The 23541-nt window shown below is 37.6% G+C and overlaps 1 protein-coding gene across 1 annotated transcript; it reads right to left on the reverse strand.

Annotated features, from left to right (window-relative positions):
• Positions 1–1028: 1028 nt before the first annotated feature.
• Positions 1029–22979, reverse strand: LOC128215037 (uncharacterized). The gene is made up of 29 exons (XM_052921769.1): positions 22928–22979; positions 21905–22116; positions 21522–21761; positions 21158–21310; positions 20761–20959; positions 20385–20634; positions 20014–20179; positions 19705–19881; positions 19442–19591; positions 18732–19310; positions 18251–18594; positions 17916–18098; positions 17487–17751; positions 16965–17112; positions 16548–16805; positions 15717–15974; positions 15251–15491; positions 14821–15037; positions 4940–14629; positions 4428–4763; positions 4132–4297; positions 3776–3960; positions 3416–3666; positions 3146–3245; positions 2950–3025; positions 2603–2811; positions 2155–2482; positions 1843–2039; positions 1029–1627 (listed from the first exon to the last, which is right to left on the reverse strand). The coding sequence occupies exons 1-29, from the start codon at positions 22977–22979 to the stop codon at positions 1331–1333; spliced, it is 15927 nt and encodes a 5308-aa protein (XP_052777729.1). The 3' UTR covers positions 1029–1330.
• Between the last annotated feature and the right edge of the window lie 562 nt (positions 22980–23541).

Here is a 23541-nt window from a genome sequence, read left to right on the forward strand (position 1 = left end):
CCTTAGTTTATATATTGCAATGGAAATGGCCTGGTATCGTGCTGATTTGCCAATAAACTTTAAAACTAAAAATGTATCTAGATGCTTAGGTAGAAAGTTCATCTATTTTTCTTCATTTTTCTAGAATCTAGAGTGATTGTTTGCACTTAACTTAATCTTAAGACAAAAGTCCACACAAAAGTGTAAATATTTCAATCATAATCGTCTTGGTTATAACAATGATAAGAGGAATAATACAATGAACACTACAGGATCGAGCCCAGTGGTCAACAATGACGCGTGTCATTTCACTTCAAACATAATGAACATTATTAGCTGTCAAATGGGTTTTAAATTAACAAAATGTTATCGTTGATCTTTAAGTTGTAACAACTTTTCAACCCGATCACATTAGGTTTTTATCCATTCATTAATTTTCTCGATTTTATTCCTCAAAGGCGGTATCTGCATTTGTTTTGTTATGACACTTTGTTACTCTCGCTGAGTGTCTGTAAAGCTTTTATCAATGTGCCTTGAAACAAGCCATTGTTAAGTATTTGACTGCTGGTCTTCTCCCTATAGGTTCCAGTGTATTGCTTCATCATTTTCGTTGGTAAACCTCAGTTATTTTGGCAAATGGTATATATAATACTGACGTTTTGTAACATTTCTTGTCTATTGTCTTACTCTTGTTTAATTGTATGAATAAAATTCATATTACAATGGTTACAACAGTGGCAACACCAGCAGCCATACAAACTGTGACATTGTTGAATAACAAATTGATCACCCGTCAAAGTCCAACATACAATTCAACGCAAGCTATGAAAAAAGTCCACCAGAACCTTACTCTATGCGAAAACAGAAATTGTAAAATGTTATATCTCTGTCCCAAATTATAAGGATTCCTATTCCATCCACAATTATTTTTGAATTGTATAATGTCACACTTACGCAACAATATACCGGAAACAATGTTTGCGAGTTGTGGACAACTTTAAAATGTCCCCAACAGAGAGGAAATAATACATTTAAGTACAAATGATGCTTTGATTATTTATTCAGTGTATAATTGTACAGGAGATGTTTTTTTGTGTTTGCTTATAAATTGCTACAATATCTTTCAGTTAAAAGTTTTAAAAAGTACAGTTATAAAATTATTAATATGTTTGTTATTAAAAGCAAATACATGATCTTGAAAATTGAATTACATTATACTTTACTATAAAATAACGTTGAAAAGAAAAACGTTATTTAAATTCTGTCAGTTTAAAGTTGAGAGTCAATCACAGTAAAATCACAAAGTATGTCCATTTGGTTTTGGCAGTTGGGTCCTAGATAACTTCTAAGCTCAGCGGCATTTGCCAGTGCCAACTTCCCAGGTCTTCACAAAGCGGTCAGCATTGTCACTCGGCTTTCCAAACGACGTCATCATGTCGTTGTAGGGCTCGTTGTCATAGCTACCGAGGAGTCCGTTTGTCTTTCCGAAGTAGAAGCCGTTCATCACAATAGTGTACGAGTCGAGCTCTTTAACGTAGTCAACGTCAAGATGGCCAGCAACATTGATTTTCACGTGGCCATTCAGTGACGTCATCGTTATGTCTCTAAAGACCGCTGGTAATGCAGTTAGCTGGCGATCAACCTTGATCTGTTGATTGGATAGAGAACGTGCATTAAAGAAAAATAGAAAACCTAAATTTCAAATAAGGATGTTTTTAGTGAGTTTTCAGTATAAAGCTTTAAAGATCTTATGTTATGTTACATGCTAATCTTACCGATGTTCCATTGAAAACAATAGCATCATTGCAGTAATTGCAGCCTATGTTCCTAACATAAGAGATAAGCAAACACACAAACACACACCTGTCCATCGGCTAAGAGCTCAATGGCCTTCCCGTCAGCGATAATAACCAGGGTTTTATTGTTGTTTTCTTTGTTGAGGACCACTGTGAAATTACCGTTGACGTTGTCTTTAGCTAGGAGGAAAGTGCAGCTCTTGGTCAAGTCGTAGGTCAGCCCATCGAACGTGGTAATAGTGTCACCCTCAATGGTAGCGATGGCTGTAAATATTACCAACATAAATCATTTATTGTTACATTTTAAAGAAGATACGCTACTAAAGTTAAAACTATTAAAAGACGAGAGTAAACTAGATGTAATTAACTATCAATGTACCTTCATAAGGGGGCAGCCATTTTGAGACATCAGATGACGGCAGCGAGATAGTTGGCATTTTGGGAATGTACTTCTGTGTCTTTGACATGTCCATTTCTATTACTGGAACAGCATCTAAAGTCTTGATTGGCAACGGCAAATGGATTTCAGCTTGAATTTCACCGTGTTTCGGGTCATAAACGGTGATCGTACTCTTTTTAAGGTTCAGGAGTGTGGCTTTAATATCTGAAAGTTCTATCTCGATTTCTTCTTTAATCCAATCAATTATTGCTTGTGCAATTATTTCTGCATTTTCTCTAATTTCCCAATATTTGTAGGCATTGTAACCCTGAAAAATATCGAATCATGTAAATATTACATAAATAATGAAATAACGAATCCAGCTAAAAATGTTAAATGCAAATCTATCAATGTTTAAATTCATCTGAAAGCAACAAATATGTCTTACGTGCTGGTAGGCGCCACCAACTTGTTTATTTGCCAACAAGCGAGATAATCTGGTATTGATAGCGTCATTTACACCATAAATTGCAGATGTGTACTTGTCAGCCATGTTTGTCATGTGATCATTGCTCATTTGCGACATATAGTTAACGTAAGTATTGTACTTGTCGTTCACAGAGGTCATAACTGGTGCGGTGATGTTGTAAACATGGCCTGAAATACAATAGTGTTTTTCATATAGCAAACGCATTGTTTTAAACTTAGGTAAAATAATGAGGTCTCCTACACAACCTGACAAAATATAACCACACATAGACAATGCTTCTTTCAATATAACAAACGAACATTTACCTGAGTATATGTTGTAGACATTCTCAGCAGACTGCATGATCATCCCCGATGATTTCTCAACCTCCAGTATTATGTTCTACAAAAATATTTTCAACACTGTTATTCAAATGATTTTGGTGTGACAATTAGTACATCCCTACATTCCGCTAAATATCATGACATGATGCGTTTTCAAATTTAAAAAGTGTAGACAAACCTTGATCGTTTCCTTGGAGACTCCCATTGACTTTGACAGTTCATCGGACAGATTGTTCATGCACTCACTGGTCGCCAGAGACATGTCGTGTAGTTTGAGTCTAATAATATATGAAGATGAATGCAACGTGTTCACTTTTTTACCATAACATTTATAAGACAAACACAAAATGATTTACATTTCACGATTGCTGAAGATCATAATATGTTAGCATCCTTAACAACGGTTATATTAAATGAAAACTAAAATAAACAACGTAGGTTTACATACTTTGTCTTTTCAGCAGCAGCTAGAACTGCATCGACGATATCACGCATGTGATACTGATTGAGCTCATACATGATGGCCAATCGCTCAAGTTGTTCAGTGGCAGTGGCAACAAACGGTTCCGATTCCTCCATAAAAGAACGATTGATGATACTAGACTTTTGTCTAAGTTCGGCGCTAATACTCTCACTTACAGCATCAGCAAAGCTGGAGAGCTGGCGTTTGTAGGTAGAAGACTTCTTTGCTGTGTATTCCTTTAATAATTCAATTCATAGCGAATAAGAAAGGTACAAATTACATAGATAAATATTCAATATACAAACAGATAGAAAGGAATCAACTTTCCAATTAAGTTAAACTTACTTTTAGATCAGCAATCATATCTGGTCGCCAATGGATTCTGCTGTGAAGGAGATGAGAGCTGTTTAGACGTAAAGCAAGCAGTCCGTCACTTATTCTCTGTCTGTTGATCATATGGTACAATTCAGCTGCAATGGCAGAATTATTCACGTACTTCGCGCTTACATGAAGCTCACTGGTTGGGTTTTCTGAAATGAAAAGTCGTAAATGTTGCCAATGACAATTAAAATAAATCCATTTTAAAACTTTCACAATTGTATTCTTCTATGATATAACCTTTCATTATATTAAAACGTTAGAAAGGAACGATACATTTGTCCAATACAGATGCATCGAAAGAAGTTAACTTTCAACCTTACCCAAATCGTAGTTCATCTGAAAGTCGATGCTGCGTTTAACGGAATCAAACGAAACAATGGTATTCAGTGGTTTTTTGTTGTCATATTTGTTGACCAAGGAAAGGCGATATGGGGATCCAGCCTGGATGTTTCCGTTGATTCCAACCTTCTTCATTGGAGTGTCAATCTTAGAATAAAGAAATATAAGACAAACATTATAAAATTATGAAGCTTAAAATGTTTAAATTCAAATATAATCAGTTCTTGTTATATGAATAAAATGGTTCTTTTGAAAAAAAATCTGATAAAATACTTACATTTAGTTCGACGCCTTTACGGATTTTGTCAAGTTCTCCATTGACTGTGAACTGTTTAGTCTCGCGTCTTGCAGTAAGGTATTTGACATCAACTGCTCCTGTCATTTTTTCGTTTGAATTTCCCACATGAGAAACGACCTCAACATTGACGCTAGTGTATGGGTGACTTATTCCGAATGTAAAGCTGTAATTTCTAGAATCCCAAGAAGATATGTCCTCAACACGAGAGTTAATTGTGATTTTTTTTCGGGAATCTTTAGAATAGGTTAGTTCTGTTTTTCCGTCAAATATGATACGCCCTCTGTTCAGAATCATTTCGGAATCGATCTGAAGATCCTGCAAGTATAAAACAATAATGACTCCGTATGCAATTGAAACTGCAATAACGTGCCTGATATCAAGAATGTTGCGAATCAAACCATTTGAAATATAATAAAATTCTTAGTCAATCCTAATTCAAAATTGTAATTATATAAAACTAGAAAATATTTACTTTGATTGTAAACGTTTACCTTTCCTAGGCTTGGCAACATCACTGTCATGTCAGCCTTCATCGAATCGGATTGAGATTTGATTTCGGAGCGGAATCCAACTTTCTTTGTTTCATCTTTGTCTGCGTCCCAAAACAGGAAACCTTCGGTAGCCCCGTTTTGTACTTTGCCGGTTACTTTAAGACTTCTTGTAGGAAGAATAATTTTTGCGAACGACTCGGATATCTCGTACCCATAGCGATCAGTATTGATGACTAGGATTGATTTCTTAAGAGAACCGTTCAAATCCAGCTGCATTGTTGGACAGTTGTACTTAGCAACCACGCTCTTTGCGATTGGGTCAATTGTTCCGGTTAGTGTCAATCCGGTGTTCTTTTCGAAAATATCGTTTGTAAAAGAAACAGATCCTTGATAAACTTGTCCGATGTTACCACTGACGTCTGCAGAAAAGGTTGTTGGAGAGCGCATTGTTACAGACAAAGCCTTGTTCTGAGCGCTGCTAAAAGTAATATCACCGGCTACAGTGGTTTTTCCGTTAAAAACTGGGGATATCTTTCCAGAGTAGATAATTCCTTGTTTCTTTTCCATTTTGATATCAACACCCGCTTGTCTAACCATATCGAAAGGTGTTCTTAAATTTATGTTTCCAGTAGTTGAAAGACTATTGTCAGTTAGAGTTCCATCAAGGACAATGGACTGTGAAGAAGACCAACTTATTTCTGACTTAGTTGTATATTTACCTCTGTTTTCTTCGTTTGTGACGGTTATTTTGATGTTTTCGAAATTTCTAATCTGACTGGTAAGACTTACGGAGCCGTCCAAATTCAGCAGTGAGAACAAACGCAGATTTGCCTGGGCCCTGATGGATGGAGCAGCAGATGATGTAAAGGCAGCTGTTGATTGGAAGTTACGCATTTCTCCATTGTATGACAGTTGCACTTCGTGATTTTCATACCCTTGGAAGGGGGTGGACAATTTAAATGTAAGGCTGTTGCTGTTCATATCAATCGACGCAGAAAGTGTCTTATCTTGCATGTAGGCAACATTAACTTGTCCGTTTATTGAATCTTTTCCAATGACATATTTGACATCTGCACCTAACTTTTCAAAACCGGCGAACGGTGTGGTAAACGAAACAGTTGCTGTTGGGGGGTTATTATTAATTGTCAAAGTGCCACTGATATCCTTATTCATAATGGATATGTCTGCATCACACTCAAAGCCATCTGATAGAGAAGCATGTCTATATGAAGCTTTGGTAAATTCACAGCCCTGAAATGGTGTTGTCATGTCTAAGGACATTGAAAGTCTTCGCCATCCGTAATTAGAATACTGGAGGTTGGATTCAAACAAACTTTTATTTTTTCCTTGTACTGTTGACTTGGTGGTAAATCGCCTGTAGGTACCCGAATGCTCAAATGTGACTGCAATGTCACTTAAGTGTTCGAATGGTGTATCAAGTTTGAACAATGCGTTTATTTCATTTGAAAGGTCCAAGCTAGCTTCAGTCGAGTACAAACTTCCAAGTATTTTAGCATCAGCAGATGCTTTAAAATTCGGCAAATCGGCATCGTACTTAACCTGTATATGCTGGTCATCTACGTATCCAGCAAACGTCGTTTTAAGAGAATAATCTAGATTTAAGGACGATGTGCCGATGGAGAAAGTTCCGGTAGATATTAAATTGTTGTCTTCACCCATTGAAACAACGAGCGATTTCGAAAATTGACTTGGTTGTCCCGTCAGAGTTAATTCAATGTTAAGGTCTTCCGTGTAAGGTGTTTCAAGCTTTGCCACTGTCTGCACATTTTTTCCCGAAATTGTTGACTCAAACGAAGCAGCAATTTGTTTTCCGGTCAGATAATTTATTTGTGTGTCAAAAGATACACTGTCTTTGTTGCTTGCAAAATGGATGTTACCTCCAACGTTTTCATATCCACTGAATGGTGTAGATATGGCAAGTGTAGCGGATAGCTTGGGCTGAGTCTGGATTTCACTGTAGAAAGAAAATTTATTTCCAGGGATTGAAACTGTTAAATCGGCCTTGGCATTTGGATACTGTCCACTGTATGCAAATTCTGCCTCACTGTTTCCATATGGAGAAGTCATGGAAATGCTAGATTTAATTCCTCGTTCTGTATTCAGTTTACCGTCGAGTGTCATTTTCTTTCCTAGTGCTTCCATATTAACACTGCCTGTATAGCTTGAGTAGCCCCTATTTAAACTGCCAGATCCTCGAATTGTTCCAGTTACATGTGAGTTCATTGAAAAGGATGCACCCATATCGTTACCAAAGTAAAAGCTAGTATCTAAAGAATTTGGTTGGCCGTTAAATGTAGCTTTTATATTAATTGAATTTCCATTCAACTGAGGTTCCACGTTGAAGGAACCAGTTACTGGTTCCATATACGGAGTGACGACGGCAAAGGAACCCTGTGGGTACGGTGTCGATTGAAAAGAAATATCGGTCGTGAATGGAGTGCCATTGAAACGAAGTTCAGCTCTAGTTGTGAATTTCTGCATATCTCCGGAGTGGTCGAACGAAATCTGAAGTGCTGGTGTAAGGACTGACTGACCAACAATTTTCAAAGAGATTCCTTTCACATTAGATAATTGAAAGTTACTTGTCAAGAGTGTCCTTCTTCCTGTCTTAATTTGGATAAGGCCATCTGAGTTAGGAAATATTCCATTATATGACAACTTAGATGTTACAGTTTTGTAACCTTCAAATGGTGTCTTTACTGTCATAAAGGTGTCAATGCCATTGGTTGTGTCAACACTGGAATCGAAGGAAAATGTATTTTCGCCGACAGAATATTCCATTGCACTTTGGAACTTTTGGGCATTGCCAACAAATTCGAGTCCCAATCCAGTTGAAGGAAAATATGGACTTGAAGCTGAGATTTTCATTTCAGATTTCGACCCGATGTTGAATAGCATATGCGCTTCTGTTTTTTCTCCATTTATTGTTATTTCTGCTTGGTTTTCAAAGTCAAGAACTTTCCCTTTATGACTAAATGATGCAGACATGGTTTTAATATATTCATTCGTGGACTTCAAAGAAAGGCTTGCCCGCAGAGGTGAAGTTTCAAAAGACAATTTGCTTGAAAATATTTCTTGGGTTCCTTTTGCAAAACTAGCACTTCCCAAAATACCACCATCCGACTTAAACTGAATATTCATGAAGCTAGATTGTCCATCCACCGCTAGTTCTCCCTTAACGTCAAAGTGGTCATAGGTCCCGTCAACGAAAATGGATCCCGACAGTGTTTTGACAGGTGTTCTGAAATTAAAAGACCCTTGAAGAGGATTAACGTTTGCGGAGAGGTCAGAATCTAAAATGGTTTCGGATGCAACGATGAGCTGAGCACTTGACTGAAAATTTGTCCACGGTCCGCTTTTTGAGAGAGTGGCTTGGATATCTCGTATTGGGTTTTTTATAGTAAGGTCGAGATTAATTGGGTTTGACCGAAATGGTACTTCGCTGTCAAGCATCACTGTCGATCCAATGGTGAACTTAGCCTGGGTTTTAAAATTTCGTACAGATCCGTCAACTGCATAAGAGGCAAAGATATTCTTAAATGGATTCTTTAAAGTGATGCTTCCGCGAATAGGGTTTGTACCAAGCGAAACTTGACTGTCTATTATTGTTTTTGACTCTGTTGATAGTTTTGCTATTCCACTTAAAGGCCCTGTTTGTCTTATTTCGATGTTTCCAATTTTATCGCCGATCTTTACTTCGCTAACAACCTTGTACGTTAATGGAACAAGATTTATGGAGAATTTACCCTGAATGGGTTCTACCATTGGCGATTCAATGCTAAGGAATCCCTCGGCGTCATTCATAATCGACAACCCGGCATCAAGGCTATGTTTATCATTATCCAATTTAACTTCACCGTGAGATTTGAAGTTAGTCAGTTCCCCGTCATGTTTAAATCCAACGGCAATCGGAATTACTCTGGGTGATCGGATATTGATCTGACATTCATATGTGTCTATTGTATTTACAGAGCCCGTCAATTTATGCATTTCCTTTCCATATTTTGCTGACGAGTCAAGGGTGAACTGTCTCGGTGTCCCATCAATTTCACATTCGAACTCGATCGGCTCGGTGAAAGGCGTCTTAATACTCAGAATTCCATAAATACCATTTTTTGTATTAAACTCAAGGTCGGCTTCAACTGTATTAGTTATGTAGGTTCCTTCCAAATGACACTTTGGACTACTGAGTGTACCAGAGATTTCAATTTTACTAGACATGTATGGAAGTGATGGTGACGTAATGCTTACTACGCCTCCTAGTTTATCGGACTTGGAAATGTATGCTTCTACGCCATGCAGTTGTCCTGCTATATCAATCGTAAAATGTCCGCCAACTTCACCTTCTTTTCTGTATGTTAATTCTGATGTTTCATATCCGTTAACTGGAACTTGCACTTGAACAATCCATGTGTAAGGAAGATTGGCATCTAATTTAATGGCAAACAAGGTTGTAACGCCATACGCAACATTGACATTAGAATTTCCGTTCATGGTATTTGCGTTGTCCCTGTCAAAGGAAGCTGTGATGTCTTTGAAAAACGGCGTTTTTAATATAAATGAACCTGATGTAGGTTTGAAAGAAAGATCTCCAACGAGATTTTGTTTGTTGTATGTTACCTCGGCGTGCGATGCAAAATCTGTATAAATGCCATCGTGGGTCACTTTTACGGAAACAATCTTTAATTGAGGCAATACTGAGGTGATAGTAATCCCAACGTTGATCGAACGCTCGTGATTAATTCTTGAGTCAATGCTTAAGAGAGACTCAGTTCCATATTGGACATTTGCAGACGTGTGGCTGTTTGAGCAAGGTCCTGTGTGCGATAGTGATAATTTCATGTCTTTCGACATTGGAGTAGTCAGGGTAAATGTTGCTACAACAGTTGGAGAAGTTTTTACATCCATACTCAAAGTGCTCTTTTGTCCAGCGTAGATAACTCGAGCGTCAGTTACAAAAGCAGTCAAATCACCCTTATGTGTGAAGCTGGTCTCCAAGTTATTTATGTGTGGAGAAATTATTCTTAAATCACCTGAAAATTGATCTTCAATGTTGAATGACATATCAACACTAATTCCACTTCGTCCGCCGTAAGTCATGTCAATATTTGACTTGAACTTTTTCATGGAACCCTCGTAAATGAATTTTCCTACCAGTTCCTCGGCAAGCGGAGAGGAGATTTTGAAAGACCCTTGTATGTCCGGTGAAGTTGTCAATTCAATTTCTGTTTCAAATCGCTTTCCGAAAACATTTACTGCTGCATTTGATCTGAGCCCGTTCGCATTGCCATTATGATGGAGTTGAAGTTCAGAAGATTCGTATCCCTCAAGAGGTGTGATGACTGAGACAATGGCCGATACTGTTGGTTGAATAGTCAAATCAGACTGAAGTCCAAATTGTTTAACACCGTCATACCTCACAGACACATCAGAATTCGACGACGTATCGGACTGGACATGACTAATGACAATTTCTGCCTTCTTCGTCATAGGTGTTTCTCCAGTCAATCTGGCTTGTATGCCATTAGACGAATCAAAGACCAGGTTAATCGCAGTTGCTCCACCGGGACAGTTTGTGTTGACTGATGAAGTGAATTTCGACATGTCCCCTTCGTGTGAGAAGGATGCAGCATAATCATCTATTCCAGGTAGTGTTGACTTAAGTGAGACGCTTCCTGATTTCGAAATACCGTTCTTGAATGAAGCTTCTCCGAGCAAACTTTTTTTATTGCTTGAACATTGCACAATTGTATTGAAGTTGTTCATGTCTCCATTATGAGTAACTGTAAGCGTTAGATCTTTAAGGGAATTAAAAGAGTTAATCATTGTCACTTTTCCGTTAATACCATTGGTTGAGTCAAATGATATATCGATGGTGCCTGACTTTTTGTTTAATGAAAATTCTCCATGACTCTTGAAATTGTGCAGGTCACCTGAATGAACAACGGCCGTTTGTATGTTCTTATAACCATAAAATGGTGTAGCGACTGCAATGCCACCCTTCAGTCCGTTGACTGTGTTCATGTTGATATTGGCTTCAACTGTATCTTTTCCCATAGAAACACTTGCTGATGATTTGAAATTCTGAATTTTACCTTCATGGTTTACAGATGCCTTTATCGTACTGAATGAAGGTCCTTTAACTGTTAATTCACCTTTAAGAGAGTTCAAGTTCTGGAAAGTTGCATCACCGATGTAGGTGTCGCCATTGCACTTGTACTGCAGATTGCACTTGAAACTGTCGGCTGTACCAGAGTGCTTAAGAGACAGCTGGTGACTTTTCAGCCATGAAATAGGTGATTTAACTGTGAAAAGTGCATTAACAGTCGGCTGCATTTGGAATTTGGCATTTGCTATAAGGCGCATGCTACCTGCGCTTGCACGAAGCTTGCTCTGGAACCTCGAGAGTTTACCCCAATGATCGAAAGTTGCTTTGATTGTGTCGGTATAAGGACTTCGCAGAGTGAAGTCGACGTCTATTTTCTTAGTGGCGTCTACATTTAGATCAAGTTCTGTTATATCTTTGTTAAGCTGCATTTCCCCATGAAACTTGAAATTGTTAATCACACCTTCCGGTGAAATGGAAATACGGGCTTCTCTTAATGCCTTGTATGGTGTCTTCAGAAGAGTTTCGGCAATAAATGCTGGCTCAGTGTTCACCTTGGTTGAAGCGAAATATATATCCTGATTTCTTTGCAATTCAATTTGAGTTTGGAACTTTGAGATGTAGCCTTCATGTGTAAGGGATCCTCGTAGATCACTGAATCCTCTAATAGGTGTTTTTACAATAGCCGAAAGGTTGATTGTCGACTGAAGATCAACATTGAAATCGGATGAGAAAACGCCGATATCACTTACTGAAAGTTCCATTTGGTTTGAAAACGACAACAAAGGGCCTTTGTGTGAGGCAGAAAACCTGGCGTTTCGAATTGGTGTTTCAATGGCTAACGAGGCTTCTACACCTGGGCTTGATTTAAAGTTTAGACTTCCGCCATATTTTGTATTATCGAATAAGATATGGCTAGAGGATTCAAAGTTTTTGAAGTTGCCTTTGTGTTTTAATTCAACATGGACATTAGATGTGCATGACATGTCAACATCAGCTTTAAAGTCAAGAAGACTTCCCTCGTAGTTGAATGAAGCCGATATATCTTCATAAAATGGACTCCGAATAATGAGAGATCCGCTTTTGGTTTCAACGCCCGAATATCGAGTTTCTATTGACATCACTTTGCCTCGCTGATATTCAATTTCACCGTTGTTTGAGAATCGTCGAAGGTCTCCAACATGATTGATCGAAACTCTGGCGTATGGCATTTGGTCAAATGGTGACGAAAATTCCAGAGACATCGCCAAGTCGTTGACACTTTGAAAGCTATACTTACTATCGAGTCGAACTGTTTTTCCGGGTAAATATTCAACTGAAAGTGATGACTGTCTCTTATTGTCTACCATATAACTTACAAATGTAATCTGTGAATATGGCACACTTGCAATTGGTGTTGTCAGTTTTACATTACCAGATAATCTTTCGTTGATATCAAACGATGCTGATACTAGCCATGCTCCCAACAATGGTTCAGCGTCAATCTTTGCTGATGTAGTAAGGGTGTTTCCTGTTCGTTTGTACATTGCATTTGTTGCAAAATCGCTTGTGAAAGGTGAAGAAAATTTGAGAGAAATTTCATTGGGATTATGGAAACTATCCAGTTGAATGTTTTTGCCTGACATGTACTGTAGTTGCAGTTTCGATTCAATACCTGTTTTCTTGACAAAGCGTGATCCATATAATATGACTGCTGGGTTGTTTGGAGTATTCGCGCTTATTGAAATGTCCATGTCTCCTGAAGTTTCTTTTCTGTACGTTCCATCGATACTGTAAATCTTGGATGGGGAAATCGACAATTCTAAATGTGCCTTTGATGGACTCGCGGAGTAGTCAGCATTTAAAATGACAGAGACATCATCCCCAAGAAGCGAATTAGATGTTGTGAATTTAGATTTTACTTGGTTATTCGATCGCTCGTACTTTCCTTCAACAGTAACAATTGTCATTCCTTCGTTTGAAATATTTACTACAGAGTCGAAATGGCCTGACCTATGCTCATGTATTATCTGCAGGACGGTTTCTTTCATCACTCGATATGGTGTATTTATTTGCAATGTACTATGCACCTTTCCTGAGGCCAAGCTCATGTCATGAATGCTCTTAATGTCAAGTGAATATTGGTTTCCGTTAAGAATAAGTTCCGATGTAGATTGCATATTGCTTTTGGTATTTCTGTGATTCCAGGTTAAGGATACACCATTAGAAGGTAAAGTAATCGTAACGCTTCCATCAGTTGCAATATTCATACCATTCATTGTTGCAGTGATTGTACTTTTCAGCCCGTATTCTTTATTGTTGTATTGTAGAAGTGCGTTTGTGTTGACATCTCGGCCATTGTTGCTGTGCTCCAACAAGATGGATCCTTTCTTCATGTTCTGCATTGATGATTTAAAATTGAGCTGTCCTTTCAAATTGATGTCGTTTTCATTTCCGTTGTTAGTAAGGTGAATATCGGCGTTCAAAAATTGTTTGTTGAAATTGAATTTGGCCACTGTTGACACGCCATCTGTTACCGAATGCTGCAAATTGGCCTGGGATGATTTCAAACCATATGATGGAGCCTTCGCAATCAACACAGCATCGATATTTCTTATGTTGATTGGCCTCTGAACTTTCAGTTCGGCAGAAATGGAATCATCGGTATCAAACTTTAGGTCAACCTGGGTATTATAGTTTGTTGTTGCTATTTTATGGTTCAGGGAAAGTTCGACAGATTTGAGTTGCTGGATTGGGGTTGAAAGCTTTACACTGCCAATTAGGTCCCGACCATCCCGGGCGGCAATGCTGCCAAATACTGTATCAATAGATACGGAATTGCTGACACCCCATTTCAGGTCCATATGTGACAAATATTTGTTAGTGTAAGTTTGCTTGACATTTACAGAAACGGTTCGGCTTGGGTACTGGACAGTGAGCGATCCATCCATGTTTGACATGTCCTGGTATTGGCCACTTCCACTGACGGTTATCCTTTGTGAATCATCACGATCTGCATTCCATCTTAGATCAGAACGACTGCTGATTCTTCCGTTTGCCATAGAGCTTTCAAAGTTTCCAATGATGTGCCTGGTTGGGTATACTATATCGGCTAAGCAGCGAACAGAAGTTGCAGTTAGCTTTTCAGATGACAACTGCGCAGAGTATTTTGAAGATCCTCGCATGATCTCACCACCAATTTTGTATTGCGCTGGGTCTAAGTTGAAATCGCCTTCAAGTTTTAAAGGTGTCATACTATCTAACTGAACATTAGATGAGACAGTAAAGGCTTTAGCTGATGGGGTTTTCCATGATGCGTCGAATGTATTTTCGGAGCGACCAACTTTAACTTTTGATGACAGATCATAACTGTTTTCGGAAGACTGCTTAAGTGCATGGGTCATGAGTATCTTTTTACCTGGAATATCAATACGCCAAATTCCGTTCAGATTTTTCAATGTTGTTGACTCATCCTGAAGTTGAAGGTTTGATTCCATGGCGTTTTTGTTAAGTCGCAGAGTGGCAGTCGAGTTCAAGGCCTTGGAGTTGTGGGAGTGTGTTACTTTTGAGACAAGTCTGAAATTCTGCAACAGTAAATCATATATAGTTATAGGTCATTAGCAATCAGTATGTACCTAAGCCCAGATATAATATACAAATTCAAAACTGACTTAAAAAATGAGTATCGTGAACAATTAGTGAACTTTAAATGCAGGGCTTTCAATTGCATATATATTCTTTCCAATATTGTTTTCAAAATTTCAAGACGACTCACCGTTCCGATTTCCATTTTTCCAGAAAAGTCAACAGCCGCCATTGACCAACTTTTTATTCTTCTGTCAAGTTTACCATCAACGGTTATCTGTTTATCTGCATCCTTAAAGTTTGGTCCATAGTTTATGCTTGCATCAAATCCAGAAGTTCTCTTGTTGTGATTAACGTTGGTAATAAGTTTGAAATTGAGGTCAGAGTTTTTCTTCGATTCAGCATTCCTAAAACAAGACATGATAATCAGCGTGTTTGAAAGTCTTAAAATTAAATTAAATTAATATCTGTTTAAACAAGTCATAGATATATAAGCTGTTTAATCTTTCTTTTCTTAAAACTAAATTTTGTTTATACTGACTAACGATAGGCACTTAAATTAAACTTCGATGTTTTCTTTTAATGTATAGTTAAAGTTCAAACAAAAACATATTACTCACATTGACAGTCTTGCTTTCGTCAAAGTTTTCGTACTCCAATTCATCAATTTTGATGCAAATTTAACGTTGTCCCGGGCAATGCCCTTGATGATGTATGTAAGGTCAATATCGGCGGCCAAAGTTTTCATGTTCCTGTTGTCAAACTTGCCTTTAGTTTTTATGTACATTGGTGTCGATTCAAAAGCGAAATTAACATAGTTAAGTGACCTTCCTCGTCTGTAAGACTTAAGCCTCCATTTAGCTGAAATTGCAATAAATACCACATGTGGAAATATGTTGAAATAGATCCGTCGGATGTATAAAATACATACAAAACAAAGACACAGTAGTGTCAGTTTGGTAAACATTTCATTGAAACAGGGATAATTGCCAACAGCCCTAACTCTATCATTCTTGCACTGGTATGAATCACTGCAAAATGCACTGGACAACAAACGATTGAAAAATAGAGTTTAGTTAAATTTACCTGATAATGAAACTGGTTTAGCAACAACTTTGTCGAGGACAAAGTTCAGGTCAATCGAGTTTCCGAAAACATTCGTGTAAGTTCCACCAAAAGCAAACACCTCAGTAGATGGAGTTCGAATGCTTATCTGAGGCTTGTATACAATTTTCTTCTTGTAAACCGTTTTCTGGAGGGATGAGGATAGGGTGTACGTTGATTTAGGCCCAGTTGTAAGGGTGGCATCAAATCTCATTCCTTTATCTTTATTGGAAATTTCCGCTAAAAGCATAAAAAATACAAAAATAATTTGCTATTCTATCTGATGATAAAATACCACACAATTTTTACAAATTTAACATCAACACGATAGAAGCTTCAGAAATACTGCAAGCAGCCAATCGATTTACTATGAATTTGTTGAAAGGCACAGAGATTAAAGCTTAGACAACAGCTACCTCCAGCCGGCCAATCATAGGCCTGCAAAAGTGTTTCATAAATCTCACACACAACTGTTTTTCTGTCGGATATTTTCAACAGGTCAATTACGTGCAAATCGTGCACCTACTTATGTTACAAGGACGTTCTTAATACTACAGAAATGTTTGTTTCCTGTGCTTTCCTGACATTTTTCACATACAAATCTATGGTATCGGACTGAAAAACAAGCAATACACTTTCTGTTGTCTAAGTCGGATAGATCACGAGTAGCCGTTTAATATGCCTACGCTCGCTGATAAATTCCATATCAAACGGCTACTCGTGATCTATCCTATACATAATAAACGCTCAACGGACAACACACAAAACAGCATACACAAATAACACATTAATTAAATTGTCGAAGTGGCTTACATTTCATTACGATAGGTGATTCACTCAATCCCGCAATAGTCATTTGTGTATCCAAAAGTGTCCAAGGCCTATATTCCATTGATCCCTTCATATTGATGGATTTAAAGTTAGGAATGTCAATCGAGATTGTTGGTTTAATAATTCTTCCTGGGCCTGACGTTTCCAATTTAAGATTGGCATTGACGTTAAAGCGTAGCGTGTTATCCCAGTTCATTCTGCCGCTGACACCCATTTCAGATTTCGAATTGACCAACGTACCTATGTAAATAAAATAATGTCATTTTGATAGGGATTTTGTCGATAGCTTCGAAAGTATATGTTTATTTCTTAACTTCTAAAACACAAAAAACGTTAAAAAAATAAATAACAACTCAGTTATGTTTTTATTAAAAATACTCATCAATTATTAGATCGAACCTCTAAAGTCTCCTTTCTTCCAAGGCGATGCTATGCTAGCGTCAAATGTTCCGTTTTCCTTATTGAGACTAAAGTCAACGCCCAATGCTCTGTCAATTTTGGAGTTAGGTGTTGAAAAGGCGAATCGAACGATGTTTTCCTTGGCGTTCTACAACAAGAAATGTAAATAAAGTACGTGTAATAAAACAATACAATATACAAGGTCATGCCCAATAGCCTACAATTCAACCAAACTCTTGTCTTCGTGCACAATGACCAAAACAGAACAAAACAAACACCAAACAATAGCAACAATGCTAAAAAACAACAAACATTAAACACACACGAAAATATCGCCATTGGTAAAAGTTTGGATAAGTTAGATAAAAGATAAAACTACAAAAAAAAGCAAGCAGCCATTGCAAAATTAGTTCTTCATGTGTATATGTGGGCAATATTTTACCAATAATTACTTTTGACCATTACTGTTAACGAATCAAATCTCTGTATGTATTTATATATGTATATACGGAATATACTTACGTGCGTCGATCTGGCCTCAAGCTTGTACCCAGTCATCTTTATATCTCTCTTGTAAAGAGTAATGCCAGCGTTCATCGGTCCAGTGATTGGGAAATATGGTGCAGTTTCCACAAGCGATGCGTTTGGAAAGCTCATTTCAGCGCAAATCTCTACGCCTGCGACTTTGACAAGGTTCGGACCAGAACACGCGCTATGTGACTGGCGATTGCTTGTTATCATTTTCTGCAGTCTCTCTGATTCACGATGCATAGTATAAAACTCTGATCTTGAAATAAAAAAGTATATATATTTTATGTAATTTTACAAATATGAACTGTATATGTATATTTCAATTTATATCGTTGTTTTTTTTTTGTTAAACAGGCCCAAACTATTATTGTTTGTACACACTAATCAATAATGAGGATTTAATGGTAATGTGCAACATACTTCACGCTAATGATGTCCATCTTTTCGTCTGGAAGATCGAACTCTGCGGTCAAAATGGATCCATCGACTATAGACATTTTTCCTTGAATTGCAGAGCTTGAGTGAAGTGTTGAGATCATTTTCACTCCGACCTGGTTTGACAGTACGTCGATTCCCATGACACTTGACACAACAACGGCTGCGCTATAACCAAATAGATTTACTGACATTATGTAGTGCGCTTATCGTTTGACATGTTCGATGTTTTACTGTTTGAGATAAATTTTCAGAATAGGACGGACAGATAGGACATATGAAACACATTTATTGGGAGGATCAAGATGTAGGCAACTTACCTTGGTCGAATGATACCATGAATGTCCAGCGACCTAGGTGATGACGCCATTTTCATAACGTCCACCATTCCAGATGCTTTCATATCAATAGTTGCTGATCCATTCACAGTTAGATTGAGTGGGAATCCAGAACTTGTAGGGATGACAATAGTGCTATCAATAAACATTGTGCTGTGGGTGAACTGGTAATCGTTTTCATTTGAGAGTTTCATAAGTACTTCTAAAAAGTTGAAGCTGTTCTGAGAAAGCAGAGAGTCGAGGCCTTTGAAGTTCATATAGCGCAGCTCGTTGCCAAACACGCGCATGTAGAGAGAACCACGAAGATCGTCCATTACAGATTCCATCTAACATAAATAAAACCAGTCGTCCGTGTATCATAAAGTTATAACTACCATTAATAATAGAATTCAAATTAACATCTCGCTATTATTTTTACATTTCGAAAAGTATTAAAGGCGAAAAGAAGAAAATCAACACAAACCCTTTTATCAATACGGCTGACTTTGTCTGCCTTGATAAGGTCAACGGCTGTTTCGTCTACAGCAGACTTTACTTCTTTTTCACTAAAATAACCATTTGGTCCGAAGTAGGATTCCAAGAAATATTCCAGACCTTCGACGCGTCCGCCAATTTCGAACAAATTGATGGCATTGCCGAACAAATCAACGGTAAGGTTGAACATGCCAGATCGCGGAATGAAGGATTTTGATGACCAAATGAGATCTCCCTCAACAGTTGCTCCAGTGTTGATCTTTTCAAGGAAAAGGGAACCTTCATAATTGCGGGAAAACTTCCTCTTATCCATATTAAATTCTTGCTTCAGCGTATCATCCTCAAGGATCGATCTAATGGACTGCTTGTGTGGGTCAGATGTTTCCATAAGATTGGTTAAGTGAGACCAAATGTATGATCCAACTTGGTTGACTGACTCCTTGCTTAACACTATCTTGACTTTGCTTATGGTTTCGTCTGAAGCACATTCCATAATGGACTTGTATGCTGCGATTCTTACTTCCGAATCTTCTTCTGTATTGCCAAGAATCTCGAAGAGAATAGGCTTCTAAAAATAGAAAGACAAATACATAAAATGCTCAACAGCTCAATGACAGTATGTGTGATAAATTGACAAGTGACCGCAAGTGTATTGAGGTGTATTTCTCTATAAATAGATATTTGAAAAAAAAGGCTTACATCAGTGGAGCATGGAATGCGACGGAAGGCTTCGATGGCTGACAGACGGATCTCGATTGGGTTCTCAGTGCGGCGGAAACACTTCTCGAGTGTGGAAATAGCGTTTGTGCCGAATCCAGCGTTTCCAATCGCTCTGAGTGCCAACAGACTCTGTAAGTCAATGTAAGTTGTAAGATTTATGTAAATCAGTACACAATACACATTAAGAGTACAATTTCGACATTAACTGTACGCTACTTGTAAGTTATGGAGTCTTCACTTACCATTTTATAGTCACCGGAAATGCTGCAGGATGGAGCTATTTTGCTTTCAAGGAGTGAAATGATCTTCTTTACTTCAATGTAGTTTTCGCATGCCGGGTTGTTTCTGCAGACACTGTGCACGAGGGAGCTGACGGACAGCATTGCCTTTTCTTGCAGATTTTCAACTTTCAGCAAGTCCTAGAATCATTTAAAGCATATTTATTTATCCCACCTAAATATTTTCAAAAGAAGATCATATGATTTACTGATAGGTACCAAATACAGCCTTAACGTTTCCAATCAATACTTATACATATTTTATTACATTACCTTTACTTCGTTCAGCATGGCGACGGAAGGCTGCTGTAAAAAGGCAAGGGAGGTCATCCACATTTCTGCCTCAATACCAGACACATCTCCACTGGTAATCAGCTGGGTCATGAACTTCACACTCTCAGTTGTTCCCGTCATTGGCACGGCGTCCATAAAGAACTTGCTGTGAGAGAAATAATACATTTATCAATTAAATATTACCAAACTGTTAATGCAAAGATATATAATTTAAGGTAACTAGTATTTAAAAAAAAATATTAACAAAGTATGTAATCCATAGTATTGTAAAATACATGAAGCTTAAATTTCTATGACATAAAGCTGTAGATGCTAAGTAAAGCAAATGTGATACTTTGTATAGTACGTACATAACACGCTTGTTGTTGCTTGAGCAGAGTTTCAGGGTTTTGATCTTCTTGTACACGACGTTCATGTCCATGGCAGACATTGACTTCATGGACAGCACAAGGGATGTAAACATCTTGGGCGTCTCAGGTGTCACACCGTTGGAAGTCACATCGCAAATAGTCGTCAGTTTGTTTTCAATATCACCCATGGCAGACAGACCATTTCCGTTGGAGTGTTCAAACTTCAGAGAAGTTCGAGATTGGACCGTAGCTAAAGAACAATAAATATATTGTTTAATGAAAAGTGATCAATTGATAAGGTAAGATAATGTAGGGAAATGGTTTGCTATACAATATACTAGAGTAAAAAAAACAGGAGAAACATGTCCAACTATACCTGCTCTGGGCCTTGAAGCGTATTCCTTGACGTAGGTAAGAGTTTGCGTGCTGTGGGTGATTGCACCACTGTCTTGGCGAGAGAACGGAACGAAAGCGTGTTTCTCACGGCAGGTGGCTACATTCAAACGGCCAGTGTCTTTCGCAATCTCTTGTTCGCATTCCTGTGTGCTCTTTACGATAGGAATACTCTGGATTCCCTGTTCAATTTGCAATGTTGAAATAAATCGAACGATAGCAACTATATCGTACATTTACATTAACGAGTAATTCTTTGAAATCGGTCAAATAAAATGTTTTACTTATATGTAAGTCCAAAGCATTTCCATATTAATTATAAGATACCATATCTGACAATGCAATGCGTAACTGCTACAGTGAATAAAGCGATAACTAACCGATTTGGCCTGGTATGGGATGCCCTGGACAGCGCTGTTTCCGTTGTGGCGTTCTGTACAGCCCAACAGGTCCTTGGACTTCTTGATGATCTGTTTGTACCAGCCCTTGTCCTGGGAGGAATACTCGGTTTCACAGGTTCCGGCAACGTCCGACTGAAAACGAAATATTGTTATGTGTGTTGTTGTTATTAAATGGGATATTTGATTTCACAAGACCTGCACTATTGAACAGATCATTATTATCGTATACAAGTATTTCTGTCTACTTTTATATGAATATAATAATAATTATTGTATTTACGCCGCTAGATGCTAGGATATATACTCATCCGGTACAACTAATTGAATATAATAATATACTTGCCTCGCTGAGAGTCTGAGGCTTGGTTATATCGTCCATGTTGTTCTGAATCAGTGACAGAATACCTCTCTTAATGTTCAAGGTCTTATCAGACTCGACCTGTGACAGACATAGATCTTCGATTGTGCCGTCTTGGAAGGACACCGTCAGAGGTTGTTTTTCAAGGTCTGCTAGTTCGGGAGATGACACCGGCTTCATGGTTGACGTTTCTGGGTCGTGTTCGCTCAGTTTAACGTCACTCAGCTGCAGAAATCATATCATGCTATACATATCTACAATTGTATATTGTAAAGTTAAACTATACTAGGCTGGGGTTAACTAACGAATGTTAAACTGTTAAAATCCTATTCTATTATCATACTAATAAATGATTCAATATCACTTACCCGCATGATCATTTCACATTTGGAAGCAAAGTCCAAGTAGACTTTGGATGTAAGGTGGACTCCAGCATGATCCTCCGAGGCGCCCTGTACAGCCGTCCGTATGTCCGTCTCATATGTGAATTCATAGGTCGTTCCGGGTTCGTAGTTGAATTGGTTTGATACAGCGCATTGTCTTGCACATTTGTCTGATATCTGGATCTTTTGTATAGGACCTAAACAACGATTAGTTCGGTTTAATCATTTAGTTAAAGTAAAGTAACTTCACCCAGTGTGAACATCGAGAATACATTGAGTTTGCAAAAAAGCTCTTTTTACCAAAACTCGACTCGACTCCACCACACTTAATATTGCCTAAATGTATATGAACCATGTGTGTGTTTTTCAAAGAGAGCTGTGTTTTCCGCCATGTTATACTTAGTACAGATTAGTTTTATAAATTTGAAACTATTGAATCAACATTTACTAGGTACAATTCAATAGCAGTCGAAAAAGGCTAATGTTTCAAAATGGGTTTGGAAGTAATGGTCCCAAAAATATAATTATTAACAAGTTTGAAATTGTACATCACTCACACACTACATATATACTAGCGGGAAAAAGAAACTGTACATGCCAAAAAGTCCAGTTTTGAAATGACCCCAGAAAAAGAATTATATAAAAAAAAATGACTTAATTCTGAAAAATGTCAGTACCTCTCTGTATCACAGTCACATTTATGACATATATAGCTGAGGTAAACGTCATGTCATCATCGAAAAGCTTGACGTTATTTTCGACAATATTCATATTAGACACAGTTTCTTTTTTCCGCAAGTATATAAAAAATGTGTACACATTAAATATATGTTGATACTTTGATATGATGAAATATTTCATCAAAGATTTCTAACAAATATAAAGAATACATCTATTAAGTTGTTAAAATACATGAACACATTTTACAGTACGACAGCAACAACCACAACATTAATAAAATTTAAAAAAACAACAATAACATAAACAATATATAAAAGAAAATCTTACCTGCTTGTAATCCCGCCACAAGGGCAAGGATGAAAAATAGTGTGTGCCCCATTATGGGCTAGCAGGCTCAAGTATCTCGCTGTATTGTTTTTCGTCCGTCCGTTCATCGCTTATATACACGGCTGCTGAGCTCAGTATGGGCAAAGTCCTCTCGGTCACACGAGGCTAGCATGGATTGAAGTTATCGCTTGGTCAAAAGTTTCTTCCCACCAATAACCGTATTTACTGTGGTAAGTATAGCGCACTTGGGTCACTTTTTTAGTGTACGATAATAAGCATTTATAAAAAATAAAAATAATAATATTCTGAAATGAATATCCTTCGTAATTACAAACTACATAATATATGCTGTGCGTTTTTTTTTTAAAATAAATGGTGTCGAAAATAAATATTTTTTGACATCAATATGGTAAACGATTATTTCTCCATGTTGTGAAATATATCTTGGTTATCAACATTTTCAGATGCATATCAGTTTGGACGATTCAAATGACTTTATCATCTGATATGAATGTTCATAATATAAAATTAACAATATAACAAAGATATCACTTTTGATATGAGAGGCAAAAGTGTTCATAGTAATACAGAGGACTGCCATTCAAATACCCGTG

Source organism: Mya arenaria, chromosome 13 (genome assembly GCF_026914265.1).
Source record: "Mya arenaria isolate MELC-2E11 chromosome 13, ASM2691426v1".
Classification (NCBI taxonomy): Eukaryota; Metazoa; Mollusca; class Bivalvia; order Myida; family Myidae; genus Mya; species Mya arenaria.

Bases quoted from the DNA above. Each gene is read 5' to 3' on its own strand.
- LOC128215037 (XM_052921769.1), bottom strand. From the start codon at position 22,979: ATGGGGCACACACTATTTTTCATCCTTGCCCTTGTGGCGGGATTACAA. The intron at 17,752-17,915 runs GTATGTTGCACA...TTTTATTTCAAG, and splicing joins ATGGACATCATTAGCGTGAA to ATCAGAGTTTTATACTATGC. The intron at 4,764-4,939 runs GTAAACGTTTAC...TTATACTTGCAG, and splicing joins TGTTGCCAAGCCTAGGAAAG to GATCTTCAGATCGATTCCGA.